The sequence below is a fragment of the Athene cunicularia genome, assembly GCF_003259725.1.
Source record: "Athene cunicularia isolate RWA chromosome 18 unlocalized genomic scaffold, athCun1 chr18_part1, whole genome shotgun sequence".
In the NCBI taxonomy this organism is placed as follows: domain Eukaryota; kingdom Metazoa; phylum Chordata; class Aves; order Strigiformes; family Strigidae; genus Athene; species Athene cunicularia.
In genome coordinates, this window is record NW_020799123.1 from 6,082,362 (window position 1) to 6,108,937 (window position 26,576).

At 42.5% G+C, this 26,576-nt stretch overlaps 1 protein-coding gene across 2 annotated transcripts in view; it reads right to left on the reverse strand.

Annotated features, from left to right (window-relative positions):
* Positions 1-4,126: 4,126 nt before the first annotated feature.
* LLGL2 (LLGL2, scribble cell polarity complex component) overlaps positions 4,127-26,576 on the reverse strand; it is a 43,452-nt gene continuing 21,002 nt past the window's right edge. For both annotated transcript variants that reach the window (XM_026860855.1, XM_026860856.1), the window contains exons 3-26: positions 23,683-23,780; positions 22,577-22,658; positions 21,195-21,310; positions 20,442-20,600; positions 19,485-19,647; positions 19,171-19,303; positions 18,359-18,413; positions 18,017-18,171; positions 14,484-14,701; positions 13,933-14,000; positions 12,787-12,940; positions 12,576-12,680; positions 11,994-12,286; positions 11,582-11,735; positions 11,085-11,235; positions 10,282-10,398; positions 9,603-9,769; positions 8,598-8,862; positions 7,735-7,888; positions 7,059-7,096; positions 6,559-6,606; positions 5,987-6,029; positions 5,200-5,261; positions 4,127-4,806 (exon numbers count right to left, since the gene is read on the reverse strand). In XM_026860855.1, coding sequence (XP_026716656.1) covers positions 4,799-4,806; positions 5,200-5,261; positions 5,987-6,029; positions 6,559-6,606; positions 7,059-7,096; positions 7,735-7,888; positions 8,598-8,862; positions 9,603-9,769; positions 10,282-10,398; positions 11,085-11,235; positions 11,582-11,735; positions 11,994-12,286; positions 12,576-12,680; positions 12,787-12,940; positions 13,933-14,000; positions 14,484-14,701; positions 18,017-18,171; positions 18,359-18,413; positions 19,171-19,303; positions 19,485-19,647; positions 20,442-20,600; positions 21,195-21,310; positions 22,577-22,658; positions 23,683-23,780 — 3,006 coding nt within the window. In that variant the 3' untranslated portion in view covers positions 4,127-4,798. The remainder of the gene's footprint in view (positions 4,807-5,199; positions 5,262-5,986; positions 6,030-6,558; positions 6,607-7,058; positions 7,097-7,734; positions 7,889-8,597; positions 8,863-9,602; positions 9,770-10,281; positions 10,399-11,084; positions 11,236-11,581; positions 11,736-11,993; positions 12,287-12,575; positions 12,681-12,786; positions 12,941-13,932; positions 14,001-14,483; positions 14,702-18,016; positions 18,172-18,358; positions 18,414-19,170; positions 19,304-19,484; positions 19,648-20,441; positions 20,601-21,194; positions 21,311-22,576; positions 22,659-23,682; positions 23,781-26,576) is intronic.

Below are 26,576 nucleotides of genomic sequence, written 5' to 3' on the forward strand. Positions count from 1 at the left end.
GCCGTAAACAGCATGTAGAGCTCACCCAGTGCATTTCATCACGGTTCTATGAGACAAAGGTGCTTCCTGGGACTGACCTGGACTCCTGTAGCCCTTGCTTCACCGTTATTACAAAATATATCACAAAAAAATCCTCTCGTAACTTGTGCCTAATGTGGAGATTTTTAGAGGTGTATCCCCAGAGAGACGGCAGTGGCAGGGCTGGCGAGCCGGGGGAGCGGCCCTGAGGGCGCGGCCCGGCGCTGAGCCGCCTGCCAGGAGCGGCCATGGCGGGCGGCAGCGCCCTCTGCCTGAGGCGAGGGCCGGGCAGGGCGGCCGGGGGCCGGGCCGGCAGCACTCGAGGAGAAGCTCCAGACCCCAACCTCCCGGCTGTCAAGGCACGGAGGGGAAGCAGCAGCAGAGAGCTGAGACCCTGCAACAGCTGCGGGAGGGCAGGTTGAGCTCTCCCACTCTGGAAACAGGTCCCTGAACAGAGGCTGCTGTGAGAGGAAGCATAAAACGCAGCGAAGGCTCACCTCTCCGGAGGCTGGGGAGAACCCAGCCGAGAAGGGAGGAAAGTCACCCCAGGCGTGTTCTCACCCTCTCTCCTGACCGGTAAGCCTGTGCAGCCTTGCACCTACGTGCAGCCAGTCAGTAGAAGGTGCCCACTCACACTGTAAAGAGCATTTACTTCAGCTTCTCACTTCCCATGCTGTGGGAAAGATGGCATAATCTAGCTAAGTGGGGAAAACAATCCTCTTTCCCAGCAACCATTTACTATTATCATCACAGAGCTTGCTACTGCCACCAAAGCAAGCCAGGCCACCTCTACCCATCTCCACAGGCACAGCAAAAAAAAAAAAAAAAAAAAAAAAAAAAAAAAGCCCTTTTCTCAACAGAAATCCCTACCCAGATGTGTTTGGCAAGAGGCTCTGCTTGAGAGGGACCATTTCTACCCAAGCAACAGTTGGAACAAATCAGTCAACAGCAGGATGATCTCTAGGGCCATCCTACTGCTACAGCAGCCTTTTCACATCAGGTTTTGCTGGTCCTCATGTAACTTGTGTCTAATCTGGAAAGCTTGTCAAACACCCCCATCATCATGATGTCAGAAGAAGAGGTCAATGTGCTGTGTGGAAATAATCCAAGTAGTTGGGACCTGCAGCTGTTAATGAAGGCATCGAGTTTTCTATGACCAGGGGCTTCTGGCAGCTATTGAAGGAATTGGTCTTCTCCACCTGGTTTACCTCAGGGAACCAGCTATAGTTGCAACACAACCTTGGCCTTTGCTTGAGAGAGATCACTAAGTCAAATAATGTGGCTTAGCAGGGACTGTTGGGCTTTAGAAGAAAACTTCCACTAAAGTCTGTCTCATTCTTCAGCCATGCCAATTCAACACCAGATCGCAGTCCTGCTCTTTAATTAAAGACATCCCAGTTCATGAGGCCACATAGGCAGTGACGTGCTTTGCAGGCTGAATTTAGGACTACAGTCCAGGCATGTATTTATTCTAGCTGCAATGGATACAAACCATATTCTAAGAAACAGACCAATTAAACTGTAAAAAAAAAAAATCTCATTCATTTCACTAACCAGACATGCTTCAGGCCTTTTGACTAGGATGAAAAGTACTTTTCCTTCCAACATTATGTTCTAATAGAATTGCTAGAGAAATTCAGCAAATATTCAGTTGCTAAACATCTGAGGAAAGCTTGCATTACTATTGAAAAAAAAAAAAGCCTCAGGCCAAGCTTTTCTAGGACTAGAGAATTTTGGCACCAAATATGCAACCCTATAAAAAAGCTCACATTACAAGAAAGCATTTGACCTAAAACTCAGGCCACTATAAAACAGCATCCCATATTAGGTACCCAATATGTGTATTCAGATGTGGAAAATTTGGGCAGTTCTTTAGTTGCAATCCAAGACTTTCCCCTCTGCAGAGAAACAGGTCTGCAAGGGTTAGGGAACATGCTGCCAGCACGGCTATAAGAATGGATTTTTTTCAAGCACTGGCAGCCAATGTTAACAGCAGCTCAGCTCCTGCAGTGAAGGGGCACTTAGAGTGCCAGACCCCAATGAGACTGCATAAAGCAGAATGGGAAAGCACTGCCAAAGCCTGACTGGCAATAATGTTAATAAGGCCCAACAAGCCCTCAGAATGCTTCCAAGCATTAAGCATTAGCTCTTGGAGACAGCAAGCTTCTATCAGATCCCAGACAAGGGGAGTTCAAATGAAAAGTAGAGGTAAGCACAAAACTCAAGGACATTGGCAGCAACTGAATCCTCTAATCAGAAACAGGCTATTATTATTACTGTCAGCTGATGGGCAAACTAAGGGTAACAGCAAGACTCAGAAGGCAATTCCTGAAAGGAAGAAATAGAGGGACTGTTTTTCACCATTACATTCAAAAACTGCTTACAGACATTCACTGAAGACTGCATCCTTCATGAACATCTCATCCCATCACTTACTAGTGGTTTTCTGACAGCATAAAAAAACGCACCTCAGTTCTGAATGTTGAGGCTTTTCATCCTCTCATGCTCAGCTCAGAATATAACTGAAAGCACAAGACGTGAGTTCCAGTCTTCTCCTGCTTTGTCCCTTTGCTATTTCTCCTGTATTTTAGGCATGGCAGCTCTAAAAGGATTCTTAATACCTCTGCTCACAACAATTAAGTCAAGCAGCTTACTCCAGTGAATCCTTCAGCTGTAGGTTTCAAAGCATTGCTAGGAAAAAAATTGCCATATATCAGCACACATCCTAAACTACTCAATCCCATTAATAGTCTGGCTTGTGCTTTCAGGAAAATAGTAAGTAGCCTGGATAAAGGGTTTTTTTGTTTTTTTTTAAATCTAAATTCACTTTGAAGTATACAAATTACAATAGCCTTTCTGTGACTTGTCTAACTCTTTCAGTGGACTTGATTTTTCAAGTTACATGGGTGAAAATGGGGAGAAATCACAAATTGCTTCTGCCATTTCTGGACTGCTGTGTGACTTACCCCAAGCCTTCCAGCAAATGAAATACTCAGAAAAGGCATTAGAATCAGTCCATCTGTGAGGAGCAGAAAGAAGCAGCTGGGTACACCAGGATAATGCACATGCACAGGATCACACCAGCTCAGAAGCTGTGGATTAAACCATAACTTCCTCTAAGTTTGCAGCATCAGTGCCTGGCACAAGAGGTGGAAAACAGAAGTCCACCTTTCTGTTAGTCTTAATCCTGCAGCAATACAAACCAGGAAATAATGAAGCTAGTAGAAATAAGAAAACAGAAACTAGTTTGTCAGACCATGCTGAGTAGGAGAGAAGGCTCTCTAAAACCTAATTAGCAATAAATTACGTCTCAGAGGAGGTACTAATACTTCTTGAAGGCAGGGTGCCTGAAACACCACCTGAGCAACAGCAACTCTGCAACCCTATTCTCCTGAAAAAGAGAAAGTGCCACCCTAGTACTCCAGGAAAGAAAGCATTTGTCCACGTTGCTCAGGAAGGTAAAGGCAGAGCCCAAAACAAGAGGGCTTCCAAAGAAAGGTTTCCAAAGCATGCCAAGGATGACAACTCAGCACCCAGTCTGGAGGATTTAGTTCTTTCTCACTGACTCTCATAGTGCTACAAGCAAGTTACAGGAGAGAAATCAGATAATATTCTGTGCTTTTTCTTAGCTGGAAAAGAAGGAAGTAATGTTAGGTCAGGGACAAAGGAACCAAAAAGTTGAAAGAGTAGTTAACTGCTCTAACAGTTTCACCAGTTTCAATTCAAAATCCTTTGGCTGATTAGTACAAGAGCATTGCCAGGTAACTGTTTCTCTCTTCAGTGTGTTATCACCCAAGTTATTTCAGGACAAACTAGCAGATGACCTTCCAGGGACTATAATCTGAACCAGTGCCCTTCCCCAGCAACACGATGTATGGATTGCAGGACAGTGATAACAATCAGTTTGCTTTCCACATGCCTCTTCTCCAAACCACCACCTTGCTTAACGAGGCCACTTGATGCCCAGGAGTGCTCTCTGCCTCCACAGCTCAGAGAGGGACAGCTCCACCTTCTTCAAGAGGTAAGCGGGCATGAACCTGTTGTCAGTCAATGTGAAAGAAGCTGCTGATGGAAAAAAATAGATGAGAGCAGACAAGGATCACAAAAGGGAATTCAGAGTTTTATTTCAAAAAAAAGAGCAACGTAGTGTTGAAACAAAAATCAAGTTCGATTAGTTTTCCTCTGATTTGAATGGCTACAAAAATAGATTCTACCCAAATCCATAAAGCCAGTTAACAGTACCATAACAAACAAAACCCAAAATTACTCATTCAGATACCACATACAGCAGTCACAGGAATCTAGTATATATTATTTCATGTTTTTTTTAAAAAGTAAATTTCTAAAACGTTTCCGTTAAAACTGAAATACCCATACAATTTTAAAAAATTGTACAAAAAATAATTTTAAACCAGTTGGAGGTAACAGTGTGCGTTTATTAAAATCCTGCACCAAGGCAGTAACATTTATAATTTAAAATCCAGCCCAGTAGAAAATAGAAATGTGCAAACATTTAGAAGTTAGATGTACTCAGAGGCTTGTGGTGCATCAGACCTGGTGATCCACTTCTGTCCTAATGCAAGGCGGGCTCCAGGAGGAGATGTCTCTAATGAGGCACTAAAAGGGGAGGCAGAGGCAGGCATGCATAGGCATGCAAGTTGCAGCTCACTAGCCTGCAATGCAGGGATCAGTGGTGGTGCTCTCTCCCCAGGGACGGTTTGCCCAATCAGTAGTGTTATGGCACTCACTCCAATGCCAGAAAGTCCGTGATGAGTTCTGGTCAATCTGCTTTGGGATAAAAGAACACAAAAGTCATTTTAGAAAACTAATAGTTAAAAGCTAACGAGAGCTAATGAGGCGATAATACTCCACATTGGTATGAGCTCTGGCTACCTCACCAACTTGCTTTATAGTAAGGTTAAGAGTTAGGCAGAAACCTTGAAAGGATTTTTAGCCCTTACTTTAAAACTGATACAGCATATTTACTCAGGTGGCACATAAGGTGTTGAACAGCACTAGTACATCACTCAGCCAGCAGATTCCCATCCTGAAAATTCCTATCAGAGTTCTGCACTATTGCAAACCATTTCAGTGAACAGAATTTTATAAAAGAAACCTCATTCTGCTTTCTGCTTCCTTTGGCTACTTCACTGGACCTGAAATATCTTTAGCCTCACCTACCTCCTCCATTACTTAGTCCATGACCTAACGGACTTCTTGCCAAATTTCTTTCTGCATAGCTCCTGCAATGACACAAGAAAAGATTCATTATTGCAATGCAGTATCACCCCATCCACTCCCAGCTGCTGACAGAAGACCAGGATTAGGTAGTGTCCAGAGGAAGTGCACAGAGCAGAGCATGTCAGGCAGTCACTTATCCTTACACACCAGCAGTTACCAATCCCACCAAGCTTCCTGCATCCGTTGCAAACAGTAGTCCTTTGTCTACACTTCCATAGCCCCTGTCACCTGAACCTCAGTATTCTAGGGAAACAAGATAAAGCCCCGCACCCATGGTGGTAGCTTAGCTCTACTGTATAGACAGAATGGGAGCAGAGATACTGAACATGTCCAAGTGACAGTGTCAAGCCAGGATTAAAACTCCAGAGTCCCATCCTTGACCAACTAAGCCCATGTGGCCTGCCCTTAGATCAGTATGGGTTGACACAAATAGAAACCTGTATGCGAATACTCAGAGTCCTGTTCCTTTGGGATGTGGGAATGTGATCTCTCCTGCTTTTCGGAGAGAAAGAGACAAAGCATTATTCATAAAACACATCAAGGGACAACACGTGAAAGAGAACCTGCCTCTCTTACTATTGCCCTTCAATAGTTTGTGGAACACATACATGACCAGATTCCAGCACAAGGATCTCTGCCATCATGTTGGACATCCCCCTGCTTTCAACTAGAAATGCCCTCCCTTGCCAGTCCCACCCATTAGGAACAGACGTTGGTTGATACTCACCCTTTGCCCCCCTCCAGAGTACTCTGGATCTCCTTCAGGACTTCTGGAAAGCAGAGGGTTAAAGCAGTGAGCCAAACCAGTGGAGATCTGCTTTCATGCAGCAGCCTAACCACATTCCACCTCCCCCTGAACAGCCTTTAAAACCTGTCTCCCACAACACAGAGGGTCAGCATCATTGCCTCTTCAACAGTACTGGGTTTTTACTGAACAGCCTGGCATAAAGGACTGAGGCAGTCATTTGCCAGGGGAAATGTTGCCAGTCCCAGTGTACCAGAGCCCCAAAGGAACAGTCTGTTCCAGCTGTCATTTTACTCAAATCCTACTAGAAAGTAAAAATCCTTCTCTTATCACAGCAGCGAATGCAGCTATGTGAAATAACCCCTGCCTGAGGGCATGACTATCTGTCCAACCCCTCACTTCTACTGATATGTGAAAATCCAGTATTTCTACCAGTGCTGTGTAATTGCAGATCCCATGGAGCTGAGTACTGGAATCCACAAAATTCCCAGCAGCTTCTTTTCCCACCCAGAAAGGCACCTGCCCTGTCAGTAGAAAGGCTTCATCTCACTCACTTTCGTCATTGAGTAAGGCATGTTCCATCAGCCTCCCAGACTTCCTTTCTAAAAAAGAGTAGGAAAAAAAGCTTTTACCTAACAATATTTTCCCCTTTTCATGAAATATATGCAGTTTTTTAAACCCACAAAAGAACTAGATTTTTTTTCCCTTACTGAATGCTTCACAACTAAGCCTTAAAGCCTCTCACATACTGAACTGTATTTTCCAGCAATACTAGTTTGGCTAATGGAAGATCTCATCTGTAATTTCAAACCTTATTTTCCCACAGCCTCTTCCTTCCAGCAGAAACTACACTCTATCCTTTCAAGGCAATCTTGCCACATGCAACTTACTTTAGAGCTAGCAACTACTGTGTCCAGGCAGGTCACAATGTTTCCCTCATGTGCCTCTTTACTTTCCCCTTTCTCAGGTAGAAAATATCAACCATAGCAATAGGAAAGATCTTTCAGGTTCACACATCACCATGCTGCATTTAGTACAATTAATTTTTGCTTACCATCTTCTCCATAGTCACATGAACTCCTTCCTGATCCCCTAGAAAAGGAAAGGAGGCAGAAAACAATCACTGACTCTGAGACATAGGAGTGCAGATAATTCATGTATATTCTTGGCAGCTACCAGAAGCTCCAGTGCATGCTAACTGAATGGTTTATCGGGCAAGAATGTAGGAAGGGCTTCATCACATGTTGGCAATGCAGAAATCTGCAAGCACCAGAGAACATAGAAAATTTCTATAGGATCTCCATGAGTGTCAGATCTGTTATTTGCTGATGTTTCAAGAGGAGAGGAAGAGCACTGGATTTCTCTTCACAGAACAAAAGTTCAGCCTCATCAGTAACACACAGTCACTGAAGTATGCAAGAGTCAGGGGTCAGTCAGACACATCTTTAGGGAACAAGTAAAGCAAGCCAGAGCTTGCAGTTTATGTCAGGGATACCAATTCCAGTGCTTCACTGCTTTGTCCCACCGGCTGTACTGTTAAGTGGGAAAACCATCAGGAGAAGGTCACATTTCCTAACACCAACCCATCTACAAATGTTGTTAACAGACTTCAAAGGAGGTTTTGGTTTTTTTAATTACATTTTTTGTAAAATACAAAACTTTGTTGGAAACAGTTGAGTAGATCTCGCTACTCAGACACAGTCAGTGTGCACGAATTTTACAGACTTTACCTTGATTTTCTTGCAGCATTCTCCATGCCAGACTTGCTGTGCACATGATTGTTGCTTGTAACTTCTGGCATGTCCACAATGCACCGGGGCTCCACTAACCATTTGGTAGAAAGGGAAAACCTCTCAAACTCCGATGGTGAGATCAAATAGAAACCTACAGATGATTGGGAATTTATAAGCAATTCTCAAGTCCAAGAATACAGTTCCAGAACTAGAAGTGATCCAAAAAAACCCCCCAGATCTAAGCATCCTCTATGTTTGGCAGAAACAGTTTGCATTTCCTCCTGTTTAAATGAAGAGGAATCATAGAGGAAGATATTACACCAGTTTCCCCAGGATTCGTTAACTTAGAGACTGGGAAATTTAAGATTATGCTGGAAAATGATTGTATCATCCTGTGCTGACACTTACGAAAAGCAGCAATAGAAAGATGTAAAAACTGAACTGTAAAGCAGCAATCCACCTTCAGCAGCCATAGGATGCTGGATCCCAGTTTTGCAATTTGAGTGGTGAGCCACAGGTGTGTATAGGAGGCACAATGCAGCCATTTCCATAGTCCCTGCTGCTTGGAGAGCCATTCTCTCCACCCCAGACAAGAGGTGCCCAGATGGAAGCTACCTGTGGGGCACATCCGACCTGTTGTCTGAAAACCAGTGTATTCATTAACAATGGGATAAACTCACTTCTGCTAATTCACATGTCAGTACCTGCTGCCAGCTGGCACTGGCCAGGAACATATAATGGACATATTTATGTAATATTCACAAAATTACACAGCCAGGTCTAAACTAAGTCCTATAATCCCTTTTCCATTGTCTCAGACACACAATAGAGGTAGGTGATTTGGGAGAAGCACAGCTTACCTTGGCCATATTTGGTGAAGACGCAGGACGCAATGCCACTCACATCTTCTTTGCGGATGCAAGGGTAGCGGATCTGTAACTTGAGAAAGGGCAGCGAGATGATCTGAATATCTCCCAGGTTAGTCAGGACAGCCAGGTCATTTTCACTGTAATCATCAGTCTTGCAGCTGCCAAAGTTCGCAACTGTCGCCTTTCGCACCCTACAGCCTTCCAGGGCCGTCAGCTTGAGCTTCAGTTTGGAGCTAACCTTGGGTAATGTGAATACCTGTCAACAGGAACAAGACACTGACATCTCTTTTCTGCACAATGGCAGCAGCCGCACCCCAGGACATCTGCTGCTCCCTCCCCTTTAACAATGTTTTCATTCACAGTGAATACACACAGGTGTAATCTGAGTCAGCCTGGCTCCCTGCTCACAGGACAAGTAGTAATCAGCCACTGTCAGTGTTGGAATCTGTTTCTATTCTGACATCAAGCAGTTCTACCCGTCAGGCTGCAAACTCCATTTCTCCTCTAGTTCTGTCAAAACCCCTCCATATTTGACTACAAATTATTACAGAAACAGAACAGAGTTTACACTGAGTGCTCTTCTGTATTAAAAAAAACAGGGCCAGCCTACAGCAAGCTACTCCTAGTCTTCTCTTTTATGCTGACTAGTCAGTGTGCAAAACAAGAAGCTTTTTAGTTGCTTCACAGAAATGCCGACTAATTTGTGCTTCTGTACTAACCATGGCAAAAGCTCTTTCCCGAAAGCAGAAGCAGCGTTGTCCAAAGAGTATAACATAATATAGAAATAAAATGTCTATGTTCAGCACGTGCATCACTATGCTGAATACCCAATTTGTCAGCACACATCCAATTTATGGACTGCACCATACAGGAATGCTGTCCCAGGGATGTTATTCAGAAGAATCAGCACTCCCAAGAGTCATTTTTCCACTGAGCAGCTCAGTGCTTTAGCAGATTTTATGCACAGTCCACACAAACCTACTGGGTGATACTTACCTTAAACTGCTCTTCAGACACCACCAACAGTTGATGGCTACCTTGCATATCAGGACTCTTAGAAAGGTCATGCGCTACTTCTAGAGGTTCTGGGAGGGGAGTGCTGCGTCCATCCAAGACAAGTATACCCACAACAGGAGCCCTGTGCATCAGCTGAATCTCTTTGGCTGGAGAAGCAAGATAAGGAAGAAAAAAAACAAACAGAAAAAACAAGCAGAAGTCTAGTCAGAAACACTCTGTTACAACCACACTCACACCCTCTCAGAGCTGGAGATCCATACAATGCGGTTATAGAAACTGCCTAAAAAAATTTAGTAGGTAAAGAGTATTTGGTCTGAACTGGTTTGTGTTAAACAGTAACTATTATTACATAAAGACAGCGGGTCTGGCTGTCAGAATGAGGTATGTGTGCACTGAGGCTTGATGGTGAACTTCAGTGACAGCTGACGCAAATTTAAATTTCTGAAGTCAGTAGGAAATGAGGCTGAGGCATGTCAAGCAGTGCTGGAGCTCACTGACTCCTCAGTCCCAGCTGCTGCAGTGAGCATTGCTTAGCCCAGACACTGCTACACTTAGCTCCACTCTCACTGATAAACAGCAGTAATTGAGCTACCCTGCTCTGGTTATAAGAGTGATAACTCAGACCCATTAGAACCTTGCTTTCACGAGTCATACTTACCCTGCTCCGCCCTGACAGGTTCATCCATCCTCCTCTCTGCTGGAGGAACACGTAAACAGAAGGCGTAGACTGTACCTCCATTGGTGCCTGCCCACAAGGATGGGCAGTGGCGGGAGCCTGGAGCAACAAGAATGCTCGTGAGCAAGGCACCATCTCTGACATCCTTGGCTAACTGCTTTCCACCAGCTATACACATTCTCCCTGTTTACATCCTAAATATCTTTGTATTAGGGCAGACTTGCCAGGGAAACTACAGGTTCTTAGGGCTTCTTTTCCAAATACGTGTCCATCTGCAGCCCTTATAAAGGACATGGCACATGATTAAAGGGAACAGTGTGCTGTTTCCATTAGACATCACAATTGCTGCGTCCAGTTTTCACGTATTTAGATCACATATGAGCAGAGTAAATTTGTGCATGATACCAGTTTGGGCTCTTGCACAACCAGCCACCACCCTCACCAAAATTAAAAGGCTCTGCTGGGGACAGGGGTGAATTTAGAGTAAAGAGACAAGGAAAACCTTATACTAAAAAGTCAGATGTCACTCCAGCACATTTGAAAACCATACATAAGGCTGCATCCAAAGATGAACTACTACTTGCCTTGGACTAGCCAGCAGCCAGAATGGCTAAATAACAATTCCGCATGACAACATATGCTCTTGTTCTATATTAGTTTTTCAGCATAGCACAAAGTAGGACACAGGAGGTGCTGAATTTTCCTGGCAGTAAATCCTAATACGTTCCTTGGCAGAAGGTGGAAAAACCCATTCAGAAGAAAGGAGAGATGCTTTTTCTACTCACTGTCTCTCAAGAAGGTATCAGCAAAATATAAGGTTCGCACAAAGCCAGTGAAAGAGTCTTCTGCAGACCGGGCTTCAATCTTCCGCTGGACTGGAGCCAGTTCCATTTCCTGCAATGTGTCTTGGTCAAATTTGGCATTTGCTTCTTGCACCTTTGAAGATGAGGAGACATTCTGTCAGTCAGACAAAGACACAGGGAAGGGAGAGAGAGACAGCAATAGCAAGAGTGGCAGCAATAGAAAGGGAAAGCACCATCATACCAGTGAACAGGTATATTCTGCATCATATGTTCAACTACAGAAAGTACATCTTCTCTAGAAATGTGACTATTTTTATCTAACAGGTAGCAGCATCAGCAATTGTCATTTTAGCCCTTATACCAGCACTACTAATACCATAGCAGGACTGCAGACCACGTCCTGCTCTAGGCAGCCTAATCAGGACTCTGTATGCTCCAAGCTGTAAACAAACAGGACCCCAAAAAGGTGAACCCCTCACCTCTGAGGCATTTCCACTACCCCCTCGTCGCTTTCTACTGGATACCCGGCTTCTTCTGATCCGCCGGAATGATTGACGGAGGGACTTCTTCAAGGATTTCACCCGAGACAGTGGGCCTTCTAAAGCCAGTTGATCACTGGGATGCAGCGTACACCTGGAAGAGGGAGACAGTAGGCATGTAGTCACTTTTTACTGGGTGGTAATCACTCCCAAGAGTCCAACAGGACACACACAAATGTCGGAACATGCTTATATATCCTTGAAGGTCTTCAAGGACAGAGCCCAATGAGGCAGGGCTTCTTGCTACACTGACTGCTCTTGAGAAATTGCTTATCGTGACTTGCTTTGTTAGCCATTCCAGGCCATCCTTAACAGAGGATTACCACAGACCTCCTGGAAAGAAGACACTTACTTGACAAAGACCAGTCGTTTCTGCTGGTGGTCAAAAAGCCCAAAACCATGACTGGTACCAAAGGCCACAAGCTTCCATTCAGAGTGAAGGGCCAATGAGGTGACCACAGCTGGTGGTTGACATTGGACAAGGACAAATGGCTGAAAGCCAGCTTCAAATCGAACAGGTCCATCTCGAGTCTTTAGTTTCTCATGACCTTTCCATCGATAGCCCTCTTGGTCCTGCAGGAGATCTGCTTCAGCATGGTCCACAACATGTTCTGCATCTTCGTCATTCAGTTCCATCACCAGTACCTGAAAGGAAGAGGACAAACTTTGCTACAGGTTTTACTATGCAAGCAATCCTCCAAGATGCAGGCCTTCTCAGCAGCTACAAAATATAGCATCTCTCAGGGCAGATAAATAGCATTATATAATGCCTAAAATGCAGATCAGAGAAAGCAGAGGACCGTGAAACATTTCCAGCAACATATCGATTCAACACTAGAGAAATTAGTATTTCAAATTTTAAGACATCTCCAGGTTGTACTGTGATAACCTGCACTAAAAGCAAGGTTTATGATGACTTTTTATATTTCAATACCTGTCCTGCTGTACCAGCTACAGCCAAGTATCCACTGTATTTACACAGGTAGATCTTCTGGATCCCAAGTCGAGGATCATCACTATAAGGGTCAAAGGTACCAACCTAGGCGAGAGAACACAGTGACTGGTCTTTGCAGATGCATTAACTAGGACAAGAATCCAAACTCCTCAGGTGTTCAGAAAGCTTCCACAAGCTATAGCTATCTTACCTTGCGAAGTGGAGGCCATTCATCCTCTCCCAAGGTGTTCATATTGTCATTGGGATCAGCATCTGTGAGAAATACTCTCACAGTGCTTAACTTATACAGGAGATGTAAACAGACACCAGATGCATCCCAAAACCGCACAGTGCCATCTTCATGCCTGCACGGGGGAGGGTTACAGAAACACACATCATACAGGAGAACAGAAAATCTCTCAGAGGAAGTTGATATACAGAGAGGGGGGGAAAAACACAACCAAAGATTAAAACACACTGTTTACAAAGCCCTGAGCTGTGGCAACCTAGAGCTTCAAGAGAAAGGATTTTGGGGTGTTTTTGTTGGTTTTATTTGTGGGTTTGATTTTGGTTTAGGTTGTTTTTTTTAAGTTCAGTTTGTTCTCAATGATCTGACACCAGTGTACGATTTAATATTACTCCAAAAAGCACTGCAAGGGAGAAAAAGCTTAGCATATAGAAAGAACAACTCATCTTGACAGAAATACTATTACTGGGAAGGAAGGAAGGAAATCAAGCTTTAATCTTAGTTCTCCAGGTGAAAATTGGCAATATTCTTCCAAGGTAAGGGTAAGGACTTCTAACAACGTGCTGCATCAAGAATGAAGTCTGAGGAACAGCCCAATGAAATTCTTAGAAGTGCTTTGAAAAGAAAATGATACATTTTTATGCAATGAGACAATCTCTTGTTAGCTACTTCCACTGCTGAGCTAGATCTGTTCATGCTGATCAAAGCAGACAGCAGTCCAAGGTAATGTCTTTTTTGAGATGCAGAACAGTGCAAGGTAGGTGGAAAAATACTTCAAAACCTGCAAGATTAAGCTCCACTTTTACATTGTCCCCTTTGAACCAGTTCAGATTACTGCCTGCACTTCTACACTGATGTTTGTGGGGGGAAAGGATAACACATCAAAACTACAAATAAGCCAACTTTAAAGGTTATCTGTGGACATCACAACCCCTTTGCTCAGAAGTAACAATCGGCTAGCTTGACAAAGCTAGCAGCTCAGCTTTGAGAAGCTGTATTGTAAAGCTGCAGCCTTCACTCTAGATGAGCAGACTTTAATCTCATGGGAAGTTCAAAAGGAAGAGCAGAAACTGGAAAGGGCTCCTTGATTGTTAACAGTTAAGTACATACCCTGTTAGAAGCAAGTCCCTCTGCGGAGGATCTGGAGCTATGTTGGTGCCACCATCAATCGGCCATGGCTACAAACACATTAAGGGAAGACTGTGACTTCCTAGGCAGTGACAGCGTGAAGAGAATATGCAGTCAGCAGGAGAGCATGAATTTCAGTGCAAGTGGCAGTGAAACAGTCCATGCTTTTAGCTTTTGTTTGGATTAGATGTTCCTGTTCTGACACCAGCTGGGCTTTTTAGAAGATACGCTACACATTTCCTCGAGAAGCTTCATGCTTCTAAACGAGAAGTTTGTTACCACTGACAGCTGGGAACACTCAGACTTTCTTTCTAGCTTGTCAAAGCCTGAAAAAATATCACATTTTAATCCCACAGTGTAACTGTACTGGTGGTGCTCTGGGAAAACGCTTTTCTCGACTCTGTTAAAGGCAGGACCATGTCTGTTGGGACTCATCCCTCCACACGCAACCAGCAGCACAGACCACCCACATTCTGAGGAGTCATGCTGTTCTTAAATGCATGGGAACACATGTACACTTAAAGCTGCCATACCATATTTGAGTAGTGAATGTTCTGCTTGCTCCCAGCACTGATAATCCTCTCCCACAGTTTCAGTGGGATGTTGGAGACATGGTGTGAGCAGGTGATGGCTGAGCAATGGAGAGAAGCCAGGTATGGAGGAGGGACTGCTGGCCAGCCTGCAGTTTTCAAGTCTATAACTACCAGCTCTTCTTCTGCCAGCACCACCATAGCAGAAGGGTCATCAAACTCTGCAGAAATGACATTCATTAAGGCTGACAGAAATGACCATCCAAGGTTAATAGAAACAAAGCTTCCTGTAAGGCTTATTTGAAAACTGTCATCACAGAGCTCTACACAAACATTTTTGTTGGCAAAACCTCTAAATGCTTCTGTGTTAACTGGGCCTATTAAGGCACTAATATTCATAGATTCCAAGACACTAACAGATTTACTGCAAATCCATGTTTCTTTGCACCACTCCTGGGACTGTCAGAGTGACTTTATATAGATTCCACCGCAGAATAAAAAAACTTTTTAACAACATACATGGCTAAATAACACAAGTTCATATTCACCACTGTAACAACCAGAACCCAAAGGACCTTACCTACAGCTAGGACAGACACGCATACAGCCCAGCAGTGACCCATTTAGTACTGTGTTAGGACCGCAGTCCATCTAGGCTAAGCTGCTTAAACACAGTAATGCCTTGGGTTCTGCAGAATGCTTCTCTCCTTGAACTGGCAAGTATTTACAATTCAGCTCTCTCACTTTTCATTTTCCCTGCTTCTCATATGTTGTGACACATCCTTTGGACTTTTTAAAGAGTGTGTACATCATCCAATTATATTCATACATGTATTAGACAACATTTCAAACAAAAGAAATCTGCTAATGTCACTTTACAGATGACACCTGACACAATCAAGAAGTTAAGATTTTTCACTGTAACTAGAATTGAAGTGAAAAAAATTTAGTCTACAAGGACAATACTGCAGTAACGTTTGCAAGACAGCCACAATAGCAACTGGTGGGGAAAACCAAAACCACTAATCAGTTCATACCAATAACGATTAAGACAGCTACAGAAATCTAAGTGAATATACAGCTGTAATGTGTCACATCAGGCAGATGGGTGTGATAAACAGTGAGCCATAAGCAAACTAGCAGCTTTTCAATGACCTTCCCTGCTAACCTGTACTTTTACTTCCCTTCTTCAATTGTTTGATTACCTGGAATATACTTGCAAGAAGGCAAGTCTATGAGCAAGCACATACCAAGGCTGTTCACTCAGCAAAATTAACTTCAAATAATTAGTACCTGGCACCACTCTAGTTAAGACACTCCGAGTTTCACCTCTGACTAGCCACAGCCATAACACACCACTCATCAGCTGAGTTTCTTCATGAAAAAATATGTTTTATATTCAGTATAGCTTTGCTTTCTTATGTGCTGCCCCTTGCAGTTGCCTACAGGACTTCTCAATAGAACGAGTAATATCATACCTGTACTACATTATGCATGATCAGCCCTGTGCTCTGACTGCTGCTGCCAACATTAATCAAATATACTCTGTTTTAACAATAACTTTTTCCCTGCAAAGGCACACATCTGAACTCATTGCTTATGGCAAGAATGTATTTTAAGTTGCTGAAGTAGCAAACATTCTAGAATTTGTCATGACTGCCATACACTCATCCACCTGCTAATTTAAAAAAAAAAAAAAAAAAAGGAAAACAGGAAGGACTAGCCTTTTAAAAATTGTTTCCACAGCATATTCAGGGTAAAGTCACCAGCTACCACCATGCTGCAATGCATAAGCTTTGTACTTATTAAATTAAGTGGCTTTGGTATACAATTAATACCTTCGTATTGCCACTGCAGGGAAGACTGCTTAAGGGCAAACAAGGCAAGCTACATAGATCCACTAAGCTTAGGCAATCAGCCACAAGGAAGCTCGTCAACCACAGAGACCTCATTTTGTTGTAAAAAAACTTCCTCATTTAAGTGAAGCAGCTTCAGCTCCCTGTAGCAGCTCCTGTTTGTACCCACTAGAAGTCATGTTAGCTAGGTAATTCAATCCTTGGGAAGTGTAACTATAAAGCCTCTTTAGTTCAGTTGCTTCATCCTAAAGGGCTTCTAATCACATCCACGAATTGAACTTTCAGTAGTCAATCTCTTACCTAAAATTTTAGATTTCTTTAATCTTTAAGACTTTTGTTCCATCATCTAGAATCTGAGCTCAGCTAAATGGTACCTCAAGTTTAGTGGCATAGTTAAGCTTGAAAGTTTAGACCTATGGGTTCTGCACATTTGGAAGATGCTTTATAATAAGCAGTGTTGTATAGGGAAAAAAAAAAAATCTATAACATACATATACAGGCACTTCACCTCAGTTACATTCTACCTATTTCTTTACTGGTTTTTCAGTGATTTGAGAGGGTCCATTAAGGTCTGGGCAAGAGGCAGGGGGGAACCCAAAAGCTGTTTCTTTATGCCTACTTTCCCAAGATGGTCCTCCCCTGGATCTGTGGTCTGCTTTGCACAACAGGCCAGAGGGAGCCAACCTGCATCTACATATTTGAATGCCCACACGCACAGTGCATAGCTGGGAGCTGTCACCACCACCACTGGCAGTACATAAGACAAATAGGTTTGGAAATTAGTCTACTATGCAAACCAGAAACTAGAAAGCCAGAGAAGGTTTGCCCACAAGCTCCTAAAAAGCATCTAGATTTCCACAACTTGGTCTGACCCAACTTTGAATACTGCACATTTATGGAGCCTGAATTAGTATTTTATACTCTGTTACTTCAAGTTAACCAGAAGTAAGAACTACAACAGCATTAGACAAACAGTTCTTGGGGAAAATCCTTTACAATTCCTTGAAAAGAAAGACTATTACGGCTACTGTAGAAGTAAGGCCAACAAAGCTCTTCAGACAACACAAGAATCTGACAAGCTCTAAGCAAGCCGTGGAATAAGTCTTATTCAGTTTTAGAACCGTTTACATTCATGTTCACCAGTAGTAAGTAAATTAAGTTCTTTATACACTGACCTTTGGTTCTATGTCACCATTTGCTGATTTATTACCCAGAGCCCTAGTCATAAATACAGATAGTGATTAAAAGAAACAGTGTCTCAGTGGGAGTAAATTCAGTATAATTACTGCCTCCTTTGAACTGCTGTTTTCAAACAGCAATATTCAGATCCTCCTTTCACAACGTGGTTATGTCCAGTGTCCAGCTTACACAGACATGAGCTTAAGAGATCTTTTCTCATTAATGGAGTAGCTTAATTTTTTGAGAAATGTATGGCATTTGTAACCAGCCCATTCTTTATACCAGTATTGTACACTTCACTTCTAAATGGCAAATCTCTTTTATGGTTGGACTCAAGGGTCTTTTCCAACCTAAATGATTCTATGATCCTCTATTAAAGTCTTAGAAAACACCCAAACAACTGACCTTCTTATCACATTTCATATGCTATTTATACCAGGCAGATTTCTGCATGCGTACACAGCTATTCTAATTCCTCAGTAATGCCCTTTCATCACATACCTGCAGTAGGCTCTGAACTGAAGATTATAAAGAAGTCTATCACCCGTGACGTGAAGTCAAAGGCTGTTTGCTGACTGCCATGGACAACAGAGATACTGTGCCGGTCACCATAGCTAGCCCGGGGCATCCCTCCTTGGAATATAATGTAAGGAAGCCTTAAGAGAAAAGACAGAGTTAGAGTGGTGTATGCTGAAACAAAGAGTAAGCAAAATATCAAAGACAGGAGGCAAACTTTGACAGAGAATTGCTAAAATGTTACTCTAAAGGGCTTTTACAGCATAGTGCACTGTACCCTTTAATGTCTTTAAGCAGGTGAGAGTGAGACTGACACCACAAACTTACCCATTTTTTGTTGTCTGCCAGTAGATCTTGGAGATGGCCTTGCAAGGAAAAGGACCTAAGAGGACAGAGTTATATGCTGTAATTCAAGAAGTGCACCTTTACGTAAGAGGTTCATTATTGTGCTTCACCTAGGTCACCTCAGCCTCCAAGTCAAGGGGAGCCACCTGAATTAGTAGGCACCACCTCCTCAGACCAAGCCACAACAGACAAGTCTTCTTGCAAAGCAAAACAAGGCTTAGACTCAGGGGAAGTTTTGAACCATGTTGCTGATGGCTACTAGGGAGTGGAAAGTGCTGTTGTAGAAGCTGATTAACTAGAAAGGATTGTTAAAAACACAGGCATTCCTGAAACTAATGTAAAGGTGATAGAGCTTTAGAAGCTCCTATATGCTTGAAAGATGAGGTCATCCCCATTTGATGGGTTTCCACAAATCAGAGGCTTCATTTCATCACTGCTCAGGTCGACAAAAAGCACACATAGCTCACTATTAATTACAGAAGATCCAAGCAACTCCTGCTGAACAGGACACTTGAACTAAAACAAAGAGCTGAATCATCAACATCCTTCTTCATAAGGAATGCTAATCTCTTCAACACATTTGCTCTCCATCTTCAAGACAGATCTCTACAATGTAAAGGAGTTTAAAATCCGAGAACTGCAATCCCTTAGTGTAGGTTCACAACCTAGGCAAAAGGCAGCTCTGCATTTTGCCATTAGGATTAAACACTAAGGAGAATGTGACTTGAATTTCCTACATAATCTCAAAATCATTTTGAGTTTAGACAAATATGAAATAATTAAACCTTACTGACCATAAGGCACAAGGTTTTCCAGAGGCTCAGGCTGCCTGTTGTCACCAGATACTGGCCACTGGGTGTAACTTCCATCATAGTGACAACTAATGAATTTACTGCCATCCCTCTGCCAGTAGAGGTTCTCCAGTTGCTAAAGAGAAAGACATACAACAACTGCTCACCAGAGAGCTGTTAACCCCCCCAAAATCCAACGCATTCTTACTAAAAAAGAAGTTTTGTCTGGCTCTCTCTGCACCTACTTGTCTTCAGAGTGTCCAGATCAGAAAGCGCCCTTCCTCCCCTGCTGAACTGACTTTGGATTGAATTAATACCTGGCTGCCCAGGAAATGGTGTGTCACTTTGCTATTCTGCAGGTCCCAGAGGACAATCAAGCCCCTGCTGTATCCAATCAGGATCTGGTCAGGGTTCTTAGGATGTTCTTGGAGGGCTTCCACTAATTCACATGATCGCCTGTTACAGTAATCTTCTGGTACCCTACAGAAGCAGAAGAGAAAACCAAGAAAAGTTTATTCCAGGTACAACCTAATGTGACTGTAATAACAGTTAAGGTATAAGAATGAGAAATTGAAGCAATAAAAATTTCAAATAGATGAGAATCAGTATGATCTTTCCACAAATCCTTCAAACAGCAGAAAAATCTTACGTAAAACATCACACCAGGCCTGCCCTGTGAACAAACATCCTGTCCCATTTTCTTCAGGGAAAACCCAAGGTTTACAATTAATTCCATGACTGGATCCTAGGAGTGTAAAGACATTCTGAATCACCCACTCTATTCTCCTGTGACCCTTATAGAATAAAGGTAACATGGAAGTGTCAGTTGGAAGCAACAGCAACATGAAGCAGGACAGTTTTCAGCAGCACTTCAATCTCCAGAGTGACAAAACCCTCATTTAGACAAAGCAGCATCGGAAGTTCTTCCAACGGTCAAAAAAATAAATGGGTAATTACAGTTAATGTTAACATTTTTTTCAAAAGTAAACACAAGGGACAGGGCACAAGGTTTGCAGATTTACTCCAAGTGTCTCCTGTATAGTTCTGCCCATACGCTATACCTCCACGGTCACAGTACTGGGTTAACCAGGACAGAAACTGTTACTTAACACATGCCAGGACCAAAAGTTACTTTCACAGGAGTCATGCAGATTTGGACAATGCTTAACACAACAGTGAGGCCGCAGTACGTAATCTAGGGTGACATTTTAACAAAGGATATGTCTGGTAATGGGATTCCACCTCTACACAGCAGCGTCTGTTTGCTCACTCACCGCTGCAGCACAGCCTCGGAGGTTATGGTCCTGTCCTCCAACAGCCTGAATGATGGAAGCTCCACTACAAAGATGTTGCCACTCTCCGTGCCAAGATACAGGACTTCCCGTGAGGAATGGGGAAGGACAGCTGTTATCTGCGTGGCACTGGGTGGAGACCTGGGGATGCAAAGAGACTCTCATCAACTGCATGCAAAAATACTATGTTACTGAACTTGAGAGAACTGATAAGAGGGATATTTACAAGTGTCATTTGTTTTGTAGGCAGATATTTTGAGCCAGGCATACTTTTTTTTAAGGAGGAAAACACTAGCTTTAAGATAAATTATGTCGAAAGACTTTTCACAAGCACATGGACAAAGACCCAGATGCCTTTTTAAAGAATCCTCTCTTATTGCGTTCCCAAAGGAGTTAAAAATAGCTCACCCAAAATTGGCAAGATCAAGTGAAACTAAAACCATAGCAGTATTTTAAACTCTGACTTAAGGGATGCTTAGATTTACAGCTCCTGTACACACAGAAGTGGATGCACAGTATTAAAAAAAGATGTCACTCTTTACAATGGCACAACACTTAAAAGGTGGTCTCCTGGGCCCTAGTCAAGTCCTGTTTGGTTTCCATGGATGTCCCTTTAATGGATTCCATGAACCAGAGTCTGTAAGAACAGGACCAAGCTCTACCCAGAACAGCAGCATAATTTTCTTACTTGATTACTTAGCCCCAAACTAGCTCAAACACACTCCGGCAGATTACCCGGGTGGTCCTTTCAAGGTGAAGCGGTGCTCCTCCCGCAGCTCGGATGCTCCACTGTGCTGCTTCAGGCTCCAGAGATGCAAGCTGTTATCATCTAGCAGTGTCACCAGCTGGCACTACAAAACCACACAAGATGCTTTTTTCAGAATCACAATATTAAAGGTAACAGTAAAATCCAGCAATAAAATTGCTGCTGTTCACAATTCTTTACTAAAACAGGACTGGGGAGCCAGCCACAGTTCTCTATAGCGGTGGATATATCCTGCAGCAACACTGTTAGCTAACAGCAAGGGATTCGGGGGTTGAGGGGAGACAAGAAGTAGCCTAAAGGCTAAAAACCCTCTTATATAGGACAAAGGCACATGTTATCACTGAAGGGGATGACAAGGATTTAAGCTCTTGAAAAAGATCAGCCTATGCTGTAAAGCTCAGCAGCTGCAGGCTGTTAGCTCACCACCTTCTCACTCAGCCTGGTTTGCTGCAACACACCCCAGCTTTGGGTGGGGCTGATACAGTCTACTACACCGCACTCCTTGCATTCTTCATGTCCAACCTCATTCTGGAGGGTTGTGTCAGAGTCCTTTTATGAGCCCAGCCCTGCTGGCTCTGTGTTCAAATTGAAGCATTTTACCTGCTGAAGCCACACCTGGTGCAACACTCCCCATGGGAGTTTCATCTTATACCATTAGTTAAGCAAACAGACACCCAAAACCGCCTCAAGAATTAAATCCCTCTCAAAGAGGCCACTCATGGCATACTGGGGGCATCATGCAACAAAGTAGGTGGCCAAGACACCAGTCTGACAGTCAAGGGAAGGGAAAGTGGCTACAGATCCACCAGACATTTGGAAAATTCTACCTTCCTACTTTTAGTTTGTGGCAATAACTGTTCAGAAAAAGCCAGGAGCAGGATTCAATACCCCAAAACACAAAGGCAACAAGCTTAACAGCAGGCGAGGTTAGCAGTACTGTTCTGAACTGCTGAAAATAATTAAATCAGTTCTACAGCAGCTACTGTTGTATCTGTTCTGCGCAGAAGAAAGACCACCCAGTCATACTGAAAGAATAGGGGCTGCAAAAAGAAAAAGGAAGTTCTCACTTCTGCAGCAGATTGCCTGCACTATTCTGGCCTTATTACCATTCCCAATATGTTGTTTGAGATAAATGACTAACAGTTACAAACAATAGAGCTACTTTTGAGTTTTATCGAGCATCTCCACAGCAACAAGTGCTGCTGAGAGCACAAAATACACTGGGATAAGCCTTCCCAAGCAAGCAGCATTTGAATATACATGGTAATCAGAGCCCAGTTGCCTGGATCAAACTGAACACCTGTTTAAGAGAGTCTTACGTAAGTTGCAGAGGTACTGAAAATACCCTTACCTGATCAGGTATAAAGTGAATCTGCATTACAGTATTGTTTTCTTCATGTAAACCCATGAACTCCACCCCAGGAGCACCATATCTGAAGAATTTGTTGAGGATCTACAGTATTTAAGATGACCCACAGCTACAAGTAATTGATAAACAGCTTGCTAGCAAGCAAAATGAAAAGAGATTAGTTTAAAACCATGTTTTACTGTTAGTGATCTGGACTGAAGAGAACCAGTGCAAACCTACTTTGATTTTATATGCTTGTGGCAGGTTATGCACACTATGGGAGAACATGGAAGTTTACTTCATCTTTTAGCATATGCAGAAGAGGTGCCTGGACCCTGTTTTTTCTGAGATGTTTAGTGGTTTCCCAGACACTCCAATCCTGCTTAACTAATCTGTAACCAAGAGACAGATGGCTACCGCCTGCATGTGGAGTCCAGCCTCTGAACAAAAACAACATCAGGAATGAATGATTAAGCAGGCAGAGAGCGCACCAACTTTTCCTTTCTGGGCTGAGTGATATGCCTGTTTTATTGCTTGCCTAGCTGGTACTGTGCCATGGGAATCACCTCAGTGCCTTGTGTATACACAAAAATCAGACTGGCCACCATTACTTAAAAATGTTCAGGTCTTTAATGCCCGGATGGTCAAAATCTCAGGAAGCTGAAAGCATTTCTGACTTCAGTTTTAACCTTTGAAATAGAATCACTTTTTTTTTTTTTTAAAAAAAAAAAAAAAAAAAAAAATTTTTTTTTTTTTTTAAAAAAAAAAAAAAAAAAAAAAGGAACCCTGCCCCAAATATTTAAACAACCCTGGAATTTACAACATGAAGGATTGCTAAACTTAGGCCAGATCTAGTCTGACCTTCTGCATAGCAGGAACAAAGAATCTTGTCTAATATCTGCATCACCTCAGCTTCTGCTTGAGCTATAGTTCAGCTCTTGGCAAGATAACCCCATTCTGATCAGACCAAAATCACTTCAAATCTAGGCAAACTGTTCCAGTAAACCTTAATTGCAAGTTTATACTTAGTCTAACTTCTTACAGCATTTTCAAAATTGCACATTCTGATGTGGCCAGAGAAATCTAGCCAAAATTGTTCAAAAGAATACAGTTTGATGGCTCCCGATCGCGTTCCAATGGCCATAAGGCGGAGAAATGGGCTATAGCCCAGTGCACTGGGTTGATGGGGAAATCCATGTTCCACAGTCTGGTAGAGAGAAAGAAAAAAAATCATGATCAGCAGCATGTTTCATGGGCATTGTCGTATACAGATAAAACCAAGAAGTTACATATTGCATGGCAGTCTGAAATACAGCACTTAATCGTAGCTTTTTCTGTTGAAAAGTATTCAAATGCAGGTTAGATTTGCTCAACAAGGATGAACCCATTTCAAGAACCCCCGGCCTCACAGCCAGGGTATGCAGAAGTGTAACAGAAATAAAAGAGAAACATTCTGAAAACAGTAACCCAAGCAGCTCTTTATGTTAAGATTACAAATAGCTCTGCATAAGCACAGTTTACTCAGTTACCACAATACACTCCATCACTCCACATCAACTTTACTTCTGTAAACCAACTGCTCAGCACAATTTCAAAGTCTGACACAAATGCTGCGTATTGTAAGGTCAGCTTTATCTGCCAAATTCCACACAGGTCAGCCTTCCTGACCTCCTCTTGTTGACTGACATCAAGAAATGGTACAAAACTATGAAGAACTATTGAGCAAACATCAGTGCTTATCGAGAAAACTAAACAGATTTCTTGTGAGGCAGTCAGGAAAACTGATGTAACTGATACCCATTTTCCAGTGGTAGCACAAGGAACACTGGAATTTAATGAGAGCAGGAGCCTGCTAAGCCACCTCAAACTAATTCAAAGCCATTTGATAATATGTCAGTCACTATCATGGAGAGCAGGATGTCACTTGGTCTTAGTGGCTTCCCTAAAGTGCGATTTACACAGCACCAAAGGAAGATCTGGAGCATGTTGTACACACCACAGTTAACGTGTGCAATGCATTTACACACTATGAAATAATATTCTGCCATGCCTACAGGATGCAACCAGCTACAGAATAGGAATTTGTTACAAAACAGGCTGAGGACCACTCACACAAACAAAAAAAAGAATTAGCAGAGAACCGTCCATCTACAGAAGTGAGGGCTTGCACCTCACCATCACTTCCATCATGTCTGAGACAGAGCCACCACATCACTTGGCTTTATGGTTTATTCAACCTAAAAGTAACACCTGGACTTTATTTCCGGCATAGTGATTTCCCAACTTAATGCCTTGCAGGAGAATCAAATAAAGCCAGTTTCATTTCTGTGGTCATGTCATTAGCCTGAGGTGCTCCCAGCTGCTACAAAGTAGTTTAATGCCCTTTTACTGTGGCATCACTACTTTGAGCAGAAACAGCTGAAAGACACAGTCACAGAAGGATATGGCTAACTTCACAGTCTGCCAGACTGCTTCATTTTTAGCCATTTGATCACAATTCATAAATTGTAAAAATAGACCTCCTTCCTCTAAATCATCAGTTACCCCAGTCTCAAGTCCTATAAGGGGATGAGCCATTTTAAAGAATATAAAATTGGAAATATTGGAGCATTTCCAAATTTTATGCTTGCCAATTCATAAGACTGGGCAAGGGAGCAGTTACTAATTTTTAACCTTTTATATGTAGTAAATTAAGATTAGTACTACGAGCTCCAAGACCACTGAGTTTTTTTGTCTTTATAACTTAATCTCCAGCCTTACTTATTAATACTCTAAGAAGTTAATTTAAGTGTTAAATTTGTATTACTAAAAATAAATTTTGAGAAGTCAATCTCTTTAATGTCACCCTTGAAGTTGTTGCTAACCAACCTTTGCTTAGCTACACATATAAAACTTCCTAGAGGAGACTGTATGAAATTAAGAACTTATCTATGGATTCAGAACTGAAACAGGGCAGTTTTCTCATCCAGCACTGGCAAAGAATAATTTCTCTGTACCATGATAGCTACTGAGACAACACAGAAAAGTTTCCTTGTTGTCAGAGCTGTAAGAGTAGGAAGCTATGGGACACAATCCTGGGAAGAAAATTCAAGGTAACAGGTTATCAACAACAGATCAGACATTTCATTGAATCAGCTGTAGCACAGGCAATAGACACCATTCCACTCCCCCCCAAAACAAGAGTGAGGAACTTGTTAGGGAGACACCACTTATTCCACTGTTAGTTTTAGTTTCAACTTGTTCAGTTGCTGCACTGTCATGTCATCAACACAACTAGGTGCCACTTTCAACGAAACATCAATTAGAAACTGTGTTTATTCCAAGATTTCTTCCAGCCCAGAAGATAAGGCTTTAGCCTTTATTTTCGTAATAGAAAACCATGACTTATACAATAGACTACTGCCTGTTATGAAGCTGTCAAACTAGCCTAATATTGGCCTAATTATATCTTGGGTTTGATGTGTTAATTCATAAACACATTAGACAAGTCAATAAAAGCTTTCATTTTCAATTATGAGACCTATGAACTCTATAACCAAGTGTGTACCATTCAGTAATAATAATAGGAGAGTAATTAATTCTCCAGGTTTTCCTTCAATAGAAAATTTGCAGTACCCCCCATCCCACAGACAGATTTACAAAAGCTACAGTAACTATTACATCCAGGAGTAAACTGTTAATAATAGAAGGCCGCTGCAGAAAACTGAAGAAAGTATCAATAACAACCACAGTGTGTTGCACAACTGCTTATGCAGTAATGTACTCATGGTTTCTGATAGCTTTGAATTTTCAACCAAGATGCCCATGAGACTTAATGAATAGAACTCCCTCCTATGTCATTTGTTTCCACAGCTGGGCAAGAAAGGCCTCAGGGTGACTTTTTGGCTGTATCTGACACCACCAGGGCCAGGCATTCACATTCACTGTAGTGGTTACCCAGATCTTTTTCTTGTACTTATTTACAACCAGTTGTTAAATCGCATCAAGGCAGCTTTTCGGTTGT